Source organism: Zootoca vivipara, chromosome 2 (genome assembly GCF_965207765.1).
Source record: "Zootoca vivipara chromosome 2, rZooViv2.hap1.1, whole genome shotgun sequence".
Taxonomy (NCBI): Eukaryota; Metazoa; Chordata; class Lepidosauria; order Squamata; family Lacertidae; genus Zootoca; species Zootoca vivipara.
In genome coordinates this window covers 57,538,090-57,550,783 of record NC_142584.1, presented here as the reverse complement: position 1 = coordinate 57,550,783, position 12,694 = coordinate 57,538,090, and the positions used below count along the sequence as shown (strand labels likewise).

At 39.8% G+C, this 12,694-nt stretch overlaps 1 protein-coding gene across 15 annotated transcripts in view; it reads right to left on the bottom strand.

The window, feature by feature from the left end:
• MYOT (myotilin) overlaps nucleotides 1-12,694 on the bottom strand; it is a 58,740-nt gene that overhangs the window by 34,366 nt on the left and 11,680 nt on the right. For 2 of the 15 annotated variants that reach the window (XM_088661947.1, XM_088661950.1), the window contains exon 2: nucleotides 1,057-1,129. Coding sequence is in view for 7 of the 15 variants with exons in the window: in XM_088661941.1 (XP_088518067.1) it covers nucleotides 818-947; nucleotides 1,057-1,064 (138 nt within the window). In the remaining 8 variants the exon portion in view is untranslated. Of the gene's footprint in view, nucleotides 1-817; nucleotides 948-1,056; nucleotides 1,130-4,775; nucleotides 4,882-10,620; nucleotides 11,040-11,200; nucleotides 11,538-12,694 lie in introns of those variants that run through there. The other 13 variants (XM_088661941.1, XM_035105526.3, XM_088661945.1 and 10 more) reach the window with 13 other exon arrangements.

The following is a 12,694-nucleotide window of genomic DNA, read 5'->3' as shown; positions in this document are numbered from 1 at the left end:
ACATTGGCAAATTATGCTGATTGCTGTAGATTTGGACATATAGATGCGCCTGTGTCAATAAATATATTCTGTATAGCTTCTTGCTAAAGGAATTTATTCAATGGGCATTAATGGCTAGAAGAACCTTCCATTGCTTTTGATGGCTGGTGGATACTAACTTGTGAACAACACAGACAGACATGGATGGGAGTTGGAGAGAACAAGCTTCAAACCGTAGGCATGCTATGTTTGTTTTTGTGAGACTCCATGCTCCTTTCAAGATTTCTGGTATCTGCGTGCTTGTCTGCATTCACAACTAGTACATTTGTAAAGAGATATTTATGTCTCTAAAACTTCTTTACAACAAAGCCAATTTCATAGGGGCTGCCTGAAACTGCCTACTAGTCAATAAAGTGCAAAACAATAGAAATAATTACTACCACCGATAATATATTTGCTTTTTTTACTTTAGCAGAATCTTATAAAAAGAAACCTATGTAATCTCTCCCCACACTTTCCCCCAATCAGTTGAAAGGCATTTAAATCCCTGGATGTTTCGAATTCTCCATCTCTATACTAAGTAGCTGCTTTGATCCCACTGTTCTTTCTTAAATGTCTTTGGAAGAATATGACAAATGGCTAAGCTCCAGGGTAGCCACATGACTGCTTCTAATCCTCTCATTGATAGATGCCTTAAAAAAAGAGAAAAGAAACCAGCCAGACATGTTTTAAATGGGGGGGGGGAGAAAGAAACCAATGCAGACAAACTGGAATTTCAACGCAGGATTCAACGTTTTGCCAAAATTAATGCAAAGGGAACTGGAAGTGTTTAACCTACTCTTTGAGGGTCAGTGGATAACGGCTGAATTAAAGTGGAATAACTGCGACATGCTTTGCTGCTGCTGCTAAACTCTCCACTGGCTGGTGATCCAATGGTCAGTGACAGGCTGGAAGTTTTCCGCTCGGTCCTAAGTGTATTGAGGGCAGGGGAGAAACAATAATAAGCACAGCTTACTGGGAGACAGACATACATTTTATTGGGTGATCATGCTCACAATGGAGAACCTCTTCACTTACTGTGACATTCCTCTGGGCCAGCCAGTATGCTGACACTCACAGAGAAGAGCTTGGTCAGGATTTCCTTGTAAACCTAGAGGAAACAACATCAATCAGGCTTGTATGATAAGCATAATTCACTTCATCTTCCCTTGCCCTGAGGGGAACCAATGAGCAAGTTTAACAGATTAGGACGGTGAAAACTGAATGTCGGTGGAAAGGACGGCACTATTCCAAATCTAGCAGTATCACCACTGGATGAAAACATAAGTGAAAAGACAATGCTGCAGCCCCTTCAACTTTTTGAAAGGTCCTCTTGAGATTAAGCTTTTTTAAAAAGCATATGTTATTCTTATAAGCGCAGGCAACCTCCAATAATTCTGGACCAAGACAGATATCTAGACTTAACCTAAAGTTACCAGACACCCCCGTTTCCCAGGGACAGTCCCTGGATTTACAAATCAGTCCCCTGACAAAATCCATCTATTTAGGAGGAAGTTGAAGAGTGTCCCCGGATTCACTGGAAAGAATAATGTAACCTTAACTTAACCACAGCTAGTGATATTTGTGGAGCTGGCAAGAAACATTTGGCCCCCATCCCTGCCACAGTGTCCTGCAGGAACAGGGAAAGCTGCCCCTGATTGTACTGCAAATCCTGCAGCGAACATGCATTGTAGGAAGACCCCCACGTTTAGGCTTGGCAGCTCTCAATCCAGTTCTCTGCCTGTAGTCACATCCACACTATACATTTAAAGCGCTCTTATACCACTTGAAACAGTCATAGCTTCCCTCAAAGAATCCCGATAACTATAGTTTGTTAAGTGCACTGGGTATTGCAGCTCTGTAAGGGGCTTTGTTGTTTTTTTAAATTTGATTTTAAATTAAGGTTACCATATTTTTTTCATCGAATCCGGGGACACTTTTCAGCTTCAATGGATTTTGTATGGGGACTGATTTTTAATTCGGGGACTGTCCCTGGGAAACGGGGACATCTGGTAACCTTATTTTAAATTGTATTGTTTTAACATGTTGCTGTTTGCTGCTGCGGGCTCCTTTGGGAGGAAGGGTGGGATACAAATATAATAAATAAATAAAGCAATAAGCAACTCAGCCCCCTTAAACTACAGTTCCCAGGAGTCTTTGTGGGGAAGCCACAACTGTTAAGTGTGCTTTAAATGTTTTGGTGTAGAAGTGACCTCACTCTCTCCTGCTCCGTGTAATCGTTAGCTCTTTAAATACAGTATTGGCGGGAGTTTGCACTATTCCCTGACTGCAGTGATGCCACTCTTGGCCATGAAAAGATTTGTCATTACAGATATCACTGGGTGGGCAGTGTTGTTGTTGTTGTTGTTAGTAGTAGTAGTATTATACCCAATTATTGTTATTATTATTATACCCAACCCACCTGCCTAGGTTGCCCCAGGAACTGGTAGACCAAAGCTTGAATACTCCACTCAGCCAAGAAGCTCACTGGGTGACATTGGGCCAGTCACTGCCTCTCAGTCTAACCTACCTCACAGGGTTGTTGTGGAGAGTAAATGAGGAGGGACAGAACTGTGTACACCACCTTGAGCTCTTTAGAGGAAAGGTGGGATATAAAAATAGCAAACAAATAACTAGGAGAAGGGGACGACAGAGGACGAGATGGTTGGACAGTGTTCTCGAAGCTACGAACATGAGTTTGACCAAACTGCGAGAGGTAGTGCAAGACAGGAGTGCCTGGCGTGCTATGGTCCATGGGGTCACGAAGAGTTGGACACGACTAAACGACTAAACAACAACATAGAAATTATAATTATTATAATCATTTATAAAAATAATAATACCTATACTACTAGGTATGGAACAGAAATAATAGGAACAGTCTCAGTATCTTTAAGAAAGTAAATAATTTCAAAAGTAGAAACTGCCCTAGCTGAGCAAAACTAAAGAAAGCAAGAAGTTAAAAGTAAAAACTGGAGATTAACAATAACAATATGAAGATAACCAAAATAATCAATAAAGAAATGCAAGAGAGCAAAGACAGGTTTAATAATAATAATAATAAAGAAACATGCTACATTATTACCATGTAATATGGGATATTACATGATAATGTTTAAATGGAAATATTTATAGCTCAATTTTCAAAGTCTACTTTGGGGCTACTTTTTCCTTAAGATGTTTTTGTTCATTTTTTGAACTTCTCAAATAGCATTTACTGCTTCAGGAAGTGGAATTTACCTCCTGGAAATAAGGGTCCTTAGCACTGTAGCCTGAATAAAAGAAAAAGGTGGTGAGGATCTTAAAATGACAATAACCTTAGAAATTACAAGACCCACTGAAACCAGAAATGAAGAGCTGGATCATGACTTTATTTTAGAATGCTACAACATTCCAAAGACATGCTTTTTTCTTTCACTCTTTTGTTGTGTGTAAATTCCAGTAAAATGCTCCACGGTGAAATCCTTGGATAGAGGGCAGTTTATAAATAATTCAATAAAATATCAAAATTGGGTGTTGTTTCCAGTGTTGGTCCTATTTAGAACAGACCCAGTGAAATGGATAGACAGGTCTAACTTAGGTACATTAATTTCATTGGGTCTGCTCTGAGTAGGACTTACAGTGGTACCTCAGTTTAAGAACAGCCCTGTTTATGAACTATTCGGTTTACGAACTCCACAAAACCAAAAGTAGTGTCCTGGTTTGCAAACTTTACTTCAGTCTAAGAACAGAATCCGAACAGTGGAAGGGCACCGGCAGCAGGAGGTGTTATTGGGGGAAGTGCACCTCGGTTTAAGAATGGTTTCAGTTTAAGAACGGACTTTTGGAACAGATTAAGCTCGCAAACTAAGGCAGTGTTTCTCAACCAGTGTGCCTCCAGATGTTTTGGGACTACAACTCCCATCATTCCTGACCACTGGTCTTGCTAGCTAGGGATGATGGGAGTTGTAGTCCCAAAACATCTGGAGGCACACTGGTTGAGAAACACTGAACTAAGGTACTACTGTGCTTGGATACATCACTCGGTGTAAAAGTTCATCAGGCTCTCTACAATTCAGATCTTTTCTAGTTTAAGAAGATTCTGAGCTGTGGGAACACTCTCAGATAACCCAAATGAGAGATCCTAACAAACTAATTTCCTTGCCACCCTAAAGAACTCAATTCCGCAGCCACTTTAGCACACTTGTAGTATAACTAACCTTGTACTGGGCATTTAGTCTCCATTGGGTACTTCACACTTGTGGGAACAAACTTATAACAGGGTGTAGCTTACCAGCAAACTTTGGTGGTTAATTTTAAAAATCAAATTTATCAAATATGTGATGATTCACCCTGCTACCAATTGACCCAAGAAGCTAAGATCACATTTGAATAATTTCACATTACTCAAGAACAGCTTTATCAATTTAACAGTATGACATATTCATAATAACTGGTAAGGAGAAACAAAACTGGCGCTTCACTCCACATATCTGTACATCAAGAGTTTCTAATTTGCTTTGGCAAAAACCTCTGCATTGTCCTGACTGTGTCCTTGGAAGAAGAAATAGCATAGACTGTACCTAAGAGAGACATTTTAGCAACCTCAGTGTTCCACGTAAATGGCAACCTTTACTTGGTGTAACTTTAGATCTTAGTGAAGATGACGGAATTAGACTCAGCCAGATGAAGAGAGGAGGACCTTTGCAACTCAACACCAAGATTATAATAAGGTACATACCGATCATGCTGTTGACACAAACAATAATGACGACTACCTGAATAGCTGAGATGTTTGCACAATTATGCTGTCTCCAGGACAGGGACAGATGTAACACAGAGGGTTAAGAAAATATTATGAAGGCTCCATGAAGCACTTTGCCAGAGATCTGAAAAGTAGACAGACTATTAAATCTGTTGTAGCAACTAACATTTCTTCTGGCAGATTTTGAAATAAACTCTATTGGGTGAAGGGTGGGGGTGGGGGTGGGAAAAGGAATATCTGAAACCCCCTGGTAAAGAGGTAAGACAATATTCATTCTAATGCATGGGTGTGTCTTGTGCTGTTAAATAAACAAGGTCCATCTGTAAAGTCTTCCACTAACTATGGATATGATGAATTATGCAAACCACATTCAAACATCTTGAACTGCTATTTTAACAGGATTGTCTGCATGCTGAACATCTATGGTGTACAATGCTTTAAAATTCTGTTTGGGTTCTTACATTTTGTTTTATGCACATTATCTTTACATCCCTTTCCAGGTTTGAATGGACACAGGAGTTGAATGAATAAGGATGCTTTTGGAGAAGCCTGTGGTTCAATTTAAGATGCCTCAAGGCTGAGTTAGGGAATTACAGTACAAGTACGGTAGTTCAACAGTAACATGGCTATTCCTTAATTCACCCAAAGAGACAAGTCACTTTTCTAAAATCTAAAATCTCCTTGTTTATTTACCAATAATGAGAGAATCTACAAGGAATTTAGATTTTTAATTAAAATACTTCATATATTACTTGGAAAGATTAGTGACACATATTTAGAAACAAAGGGACATTTAAAAAGACCCACTTTTCAAAAGATCCATGGGCTATTTAGGAACATAAAAGTTACTATCCCATGAATTTGATATATCATGAGTGTAAAACTGAGAAGGAACAAAGGCCTAAAACCAATAAAATAAAATTGGAGTTTTGTTATAGACTTTTACACAACATGAACTTAGTCCTCTGATAGTATGTTTTTCACTTTGCATGTTTGTTTAAATCGCAAAATGCAAGGCAGTTGCCTCCAGTGCATTGAGAAAACACAAAATTGAAGTCTGGCTGGTGTTGCCATGCTATTTTTCATATTTTATGTAATGGTGGTATATTAGTTCCAGTCACTGATGATGCAGAACAAATATGAACTAAAAGCTGCATTGTTTAACTGAATTATCTATTTTAATTATGCATTTTCCTGTCATTTTATTTGTGGTTGGCCGTATTATTCTGAGTTTGGATTCCAACAAAGCTGCTAAGGTAAGAGAGTTTTGTCTTTCCCCAATCAAATGTAGCCCCCGAAGAAGTTCTGAATCAGCAGTAGAGGTCAGCTAAGAGGCATCACAATATCCTATGGCAATCAATTCTGTAAGTGGATTTTCTTACAGAATTTGCTCATCTCGTATTTTTTACAGATGAACAGGAATATATAGAGCAAGGAAGTAAAAGCTTAATGTGATCATCTGAGCCAACATGACAGGTGGCAAGAAAGAACAGAATTAACGTTCTCAAATGAATTTCTAAAACGTGCTAAATGCTAGTCACAAGAGACTCCTATATACAGCATAGAGATGTAGAAAGCCCAGTAGAAAGCATGAGGCTTGTACGTCCCAACTTTTACAAAGCCTTTTATAAATGTATTTGGCAGCATTTAAGAACAGATCCAGCTTTTTTTAAAAAAAATGGTTTTTAAAAGGCTCCTGAATATTTTGCCTTTGAAGAAGACATAGCATAGAATAGAGATGCCAGCCAAAACATGTCATTACTTGTACTGCTAATCCCATGAGAATACTCGTGATATTTGAGAGTTAAGCACTAACAATTTTGATAGATCAGTCGGTAGAGCATGAGATTTTTAATCTCAGGGTCATGGGTTTGAGCCCCACGTTGAACAAAAAATTCCTGCATTGCAGGGGTTGGACCAGATGACCCTAGTGGCCCCTTCCAACAGTATGTTTCTAGGTAGGAAAACTACACAACATAGATCTAGTTACAGGTAGGTAGCCGTGTTAGTCTGAGTCGAAGCAAAATAAAAAAAATCCTTCAGTAGCACCTTAAAGACCAACTAAGTTTTTATTTTGGTATGAGCTTTCATGTGCATGCACACTTCTTCAGATATTCTTCAGGGTTTTCAAGTGTATCTGAAGAAGTGTGCATGCACACGAAAGCTCATACCAAAATAAAAACTTAGTTGGTCTTTAAGGTGCTACTGAAGGATTTTTTTTATTTTACACAACATAGACTTAGAGTGTTATAAGGCTAATCTGTCACTAGACACCATAGTTCTGCAGAATGTTTGTTCCCATTCAGAGGAAATTAACCGCTGTTGGCAAGACATCCAGTGACAAAGGGGCGGGGCAATAACCATATACCAAAATGGAATTAATAGAGAAACAATAGTATGTAACTCAGGGAGGCTCGATCTCCTCTCCGCCCTCAGATCTTAGTTGTTTAGTAAAGAATTATGTTTCCTAAGAAGCTATTCTTGCAGAGCCTCCTAGTGGCAAAGATTTACCTCTTGGCAGATCTGTTAAAGTCATTCAACAATAGCAAAAATCCAAGGGAATTTTTTCATTGTGGCCCCTTACTGTTTCTTGGATCATCATATTTGCCAGCTGGTGGTGTCAGACATTATATCATATTTGCCTGTTCGTGGTGTCAGACATTATGTTGCCAGTCATATTTCCACCAGTACTAGCACCTGTGAAGAACTTTATGTGAAAAGCACAAGTAGCTGCTTCCTCTTCTTCAGATTCTTGAATTGTATTGTGATGCATCCAGATGCACCCAATAAGAAGTTGGAGCTCAGAAGTAGGTACATGACTGTACTAACTCAAAACTAACTTGGTTGGGCTCTCCACATTTTTTTTAAAAAAGGGATGCAAGATAAAATCTATCTTGGATTTGAGATTTTTTAAAGTGGAGAGGATTAAGGGAATAAAATGGCACCCGGGAGAAAGGCAAGTAGACTTTCAGTATGTTTTCAGTTCAACTAGTTAACAAAACAGTCCAGATTAGGAAAATAGTGACAAATTTGTAAGGTATCTTCCTCATCACTGCATATTCTTAGCTAGATCTCACATACCTGGAATTAAGAACTGGAGATATCTGGCCCCAGAGGGTGTGATAGATACTTATATGTGCCTTTCCCCTGCATGGCTTTCTATGGTTTTCAGGACTTCTTTTTCTTCTTCCTGTTAGTCAATTAACCACTAATGCAAGGCAATTAGTGGATCCATGGGGCTTTTTTTGTTTGTTCTGAGACTATGGAGTTGTTAATTTGATCTCTACTCCCCCAGTTATTTTTATTTGCTTATCTGTCAGCAACCCCTTTGATAGTAACTGCTCGATGCTTGTTCCCCAAGCAGCTTCTCTAAAAATTAATGAAAGTCGGTGGGTTCCCCAAGGATGCAAGAAAATCCCTGGATCATATTATTTTGTGGGTGACTAAGTAGGGACGCGGGTGGCGCTGTGGTCTCTAAACCACAGAGCCTAGGGCTTGCCAATCGGAAGGTCGGTACCTCGAATCTCCGCTACGGGGTGAGCTCCCATTGCACAGTCCCAGCTCCTGCCAACTTAGCAGTTCGAAAGCACGTCAAAGTGCAAGTAGATAAATAGGTACCACTCTGGCAGGAAGGTAAACAGTGTTTCCGTGCGCTGCTTTGGTTCCACCAGAAGCGGCTTAGTCATGCTGACCACATGACCTGGAAAATCTATCTGCAGACAAACGTTGGCTCCCTCTGCCAGTAAAGCAAGAAGAGCACCACAACCCCAGAGTGGTTCCTGACTGGACTTAACTGTCAGGGGTCCTTTATCTTTACCTTTAAGTAGGGGATATATGCCCACATTAAGTTATGACAGGGAGAAGAGAATGCCAAGAAATTTGTGCTAACAGGGCAGAGGGTTATTTAAAAGTCAACATCCAGTCAGAACACCTCAGTTGCAAGCCAAATAGAGGATGATAGAAAAATTAACCTAGCGTTTATTTAGTACAATTTGACTTGTGCTTTTTAAAGATGTCTGTATGCTTGAAGCTAAAATAAAGAGATATTTGGTTAGGAACAGTCCATTCTCTGTGTGCAATTTCTTTTCTAAAGCCACTGATTCCTTAACTGGGCTGGCTTTTTGTTCTTAATACCTGCATTTTGTTCTTTCTTACTGCCATAAAAAGGTATTTCCTAGTTCTGTGCTCTTTATAAACATTTCAGATATTCCACACAAACTGGCCATCCTCAAAATGTCATTAGAAACAGGCTTTGCTTGGTCTCTCAGAGAATCTTTTAAGTGTTGAGGAAACTTTCACAGGGCTAAGCAACTGCTCAAAAGTACTTTGAAATATGAAATAAATAGTTTGGGGAAAACCCTTATTTGCTACTTTAAGAATCCATCGCCAAGTGCTAGGTCTAAATTCACCTTAGAAGTGTGTGGGGGGGATCCCACTCCCTATTCAAACTTTCAAACTGCACACTCTGGGTGTGCCCATCCATATAAAGGCCAACATGTAACTCAAGGAGACATTGCTAAGATTGTGGACATTGGTTATGAGCATGATTCAGTACTTTTGCTATCCTGGGATGAGGTGGTCCTTTGCTGTCCCACAGACAGCCCTGAATTACTATTTGACTCAAACATTATGGCTCCTGCTATTCTACAATTCTACAGTCTGAAATGACACAACACTGTGTGAATGCAGATAATGTGCATGCTTTCAAAAAGTTTGATTAGCAGCTGGCCTGAGGCAGAAGGTGGGAGGAGAGAGAACAGAAATGGGACTGGGTGAGGAGGGAGACTTCAACCATTCTCCTTCCATGGTCCTGATGACAGCTGTTTGCATCAGAAGGCAAGCTTCCATTGGCACCAAATCATACAGTGCTCCTATTGCAGATTGTATGGGAGCACAGGTCATTGTCTCCTACCTTAGCTGACTGGCCTGGAAGGGCTAGCACACTTTGGAACAGGAAATTGTCTACAAATAATGTTTAGCTGTGTACTTTGGTGGAATTCACTGTCGTAATGTGCTCTCATGACAAATGGTTTATCTCACTTCTCATTAAATACTAAGTCCAAAACCTAATTCCTCAGACACTCAGACAACTTATTCAGCTGTCCTCAAATGGGAAAACATTGCAACTTGAGAAAACAAGTACCGGTATTTATCATAGGTCAACTTAAAGCCACTAAAATGGAAGAATAATGCAATCTTGCCAAACCCATGTGCTTTCAAGCAGAGACAATCTAATAATTCAAAGCGAATATAAAATACACCAAACGCTGCAAATTTAGAGGATGCAGTGTTGAATTTAGATGTATTCTTCACAAGTACATATTTCAAAAACAGCTAATAAAATAGGAATTGACCAATCATCCCAGGGGGCTCAAAGAATGAAGGATAGGCACCAGTAAGAACCATGATAAATAGATTGGAGTGTATAATGGACAGTGTGCTGCAGTATATGAAGAGCTACATTGAACCTATGTTGACCCTGTGGATGCAAGTTTTCTGTGAGCATCATTACTCAGCTAAGAGGTTGAAATATTCAGAATCTAAGATGAACAAATGGCCGCCCAATTAAAATGAAGGTGAGTATGATCTATGTATTTGTTCTTCTTCATACTGATTCCTGAAAGTAAAAGTCCAGAACCAATATGGCATTTGCAAGAGAACAACAACGAATCATGGCTATCCTCTTGTTGTATCCTGTAGTTTGGGCTTGTACATCAGCTGCTGTCTTCCTCCCACTACCTCCCCCCCCCAAAAAAAAACAACAACAACACACCTCTGAATTTTTATACACTGTCTTTCTGGACACTAAACCCACAGTAAAATATACTACCTTTTATAAAAGCAAATTGCATGCTTACACTTTGCCTTTTGCAGAGTGCTGCTTCTTTGCAACTTCTTTCCTAGAGGAGTGCAACAGTGCCTCAAAATATACCACAAACATAATTAGGTGTTTTGATAGCAAGTGGATGCGGATTTTTTGGATTAACGGAATAGCAGAGGTCTGCCAGACAATCTATCCATTAGCGCTAGGAAGCCCAGGCCATGGACCCGGCCTGTCTGAGGGATGTATAGCAGAATCCACTCTTGGAAACCTGATCTGATTAACTTCTAATTTTAACTATGTGTGCAGCATTTAATATAGAAGCAGCTGATGGTGCATAAATCTACTGGCCTGTCAAGCAGCTCAAGTGCAGGGCTAAAGCAGAGTGCTTTCTTCCAGCTGAAAGCAAAAGCCTGAAATCTGTGCTTTGGTTTTTTTAACGTGCTGCCATTGCACCTGAAAAACAAAAAAGAGCAACACAACCTCTTTATTACAAAACACAAAAGGTGTATAACACCCCAAAGCACTGTCAGGGTTTAGCATTGCAATCACAAAGCTGTGATCAGATTTATTTATTTTTTTGCCCAATGGTTAAATGGCATGCTGTTTTTACATACCTGTTTGTGTTTGTATAAGCAGTAAAAACGAATACAAAAAATTCTGGTCATACAATCTTTCAGAAAAGACTCTACTGTTCAAACCTGAGTGTCCCTGCTGAGACTCATCAATCTCCTTGGAAAATGTTGCATGCAAATCGCACCGCAAAAGTTTTCAAAAGGTGGCCTTCCATGAGCGGAGGCTAAGCCGTTGGTAGACCCTTGAGCTACTGGGTGTCACACTAATCACTTAGGGATAAATGGAGGAAGTGATCTCAGAGTATGCTCAGATTTCTGTCTTTTTGTCAGCTGACTCAAGATTGCTAGGTAGAACAGCAGGGCTTGAACTGTCACTGCCAGAAAGTGATTGTTGAGCTAATTCATATACCTCTGGGTAACAAGGTCTGTAAACAAATTGCATGACATCAGCATATGCATGTGTAACACCAGCAGCTAAGGAAATTTCAAGGCAGTCTCTATTTTAAGAGGAACAGAAATGACTTAAATGTAGAAAAGTATGTCACACCATTCTGCATTTATTTGCTTCCTCCAGGAAATACAGAAATTATATCGAGTCGTTTAACTGTGTCAATTCCTGCTTTAAAAAATTGTTTATCTGAACATGAAATTGAACATTGTTTTCACAGCACTACTGTGCACAACTACCAGTGACACCTCAATTCATTAGCATTTAATACGAAACATATCCAATTCTTGGACAAGAATGTGCCTAGGAACCTATAATACAACAATAAGACGGTTGTTTAGAATTGACTGGCACACAAAGCAAAAGTTGGAAACAGTTCAGAGAGCTTTACAGTGTTATCCTTAACTCAGAAGTTAAGTCCCTCCTTGGCTAAGTGTCTAGGATTGCAGACTTAATTTATGTTATTATTCCAGACCACTAGCCCACCCAAGTAGAAAGCTTGGGAGTCAACACAAAATTTAAAGGTCAGTTACAGCCAGTGCTCCCCCCCCCCTAGAAAAATAGGTGCTAGTCCCCACCATGAAATAGTTAAAGTAAGTGCCACACTTTTTAACAACAACAAAAAGAGGTGTCAGTACTGCCTACACTTGAGTACCCCCCCCCTTTTTAAAAAAGCACTGGATACATCAGTAATTTCAATACTGGTGTTAATATGGTTCCCTCAACTGAAGACCATGGCAGAAGAAGGGTAAGAAAGAATTCAACCTCTGGATGAGGTCTTTCCAGTGTCACAAGGCTTTTCGCAACCTGGAATACCTCTGCTGTCTGAAAATAAAGTTGTCTTTGTCACTGCCGATCACCAGTCACCCTAAGCAGAACTACCCAAGACTCACCCAAAGACTCAGTTCATGAGACAGCTTCAAAAAAAAACCCACGTAACCCAACTACACACACATTTGTACAATAAACGTACACATGTAGGACGCCTCACCCTGCTTCCTTTCAATGCCAGCTGAGACAACTCAGCTGTGTTGTTACTGGCCATCATGAGTAAAGAAAGACACGGTTTGACCAACCTATGTGGGTGA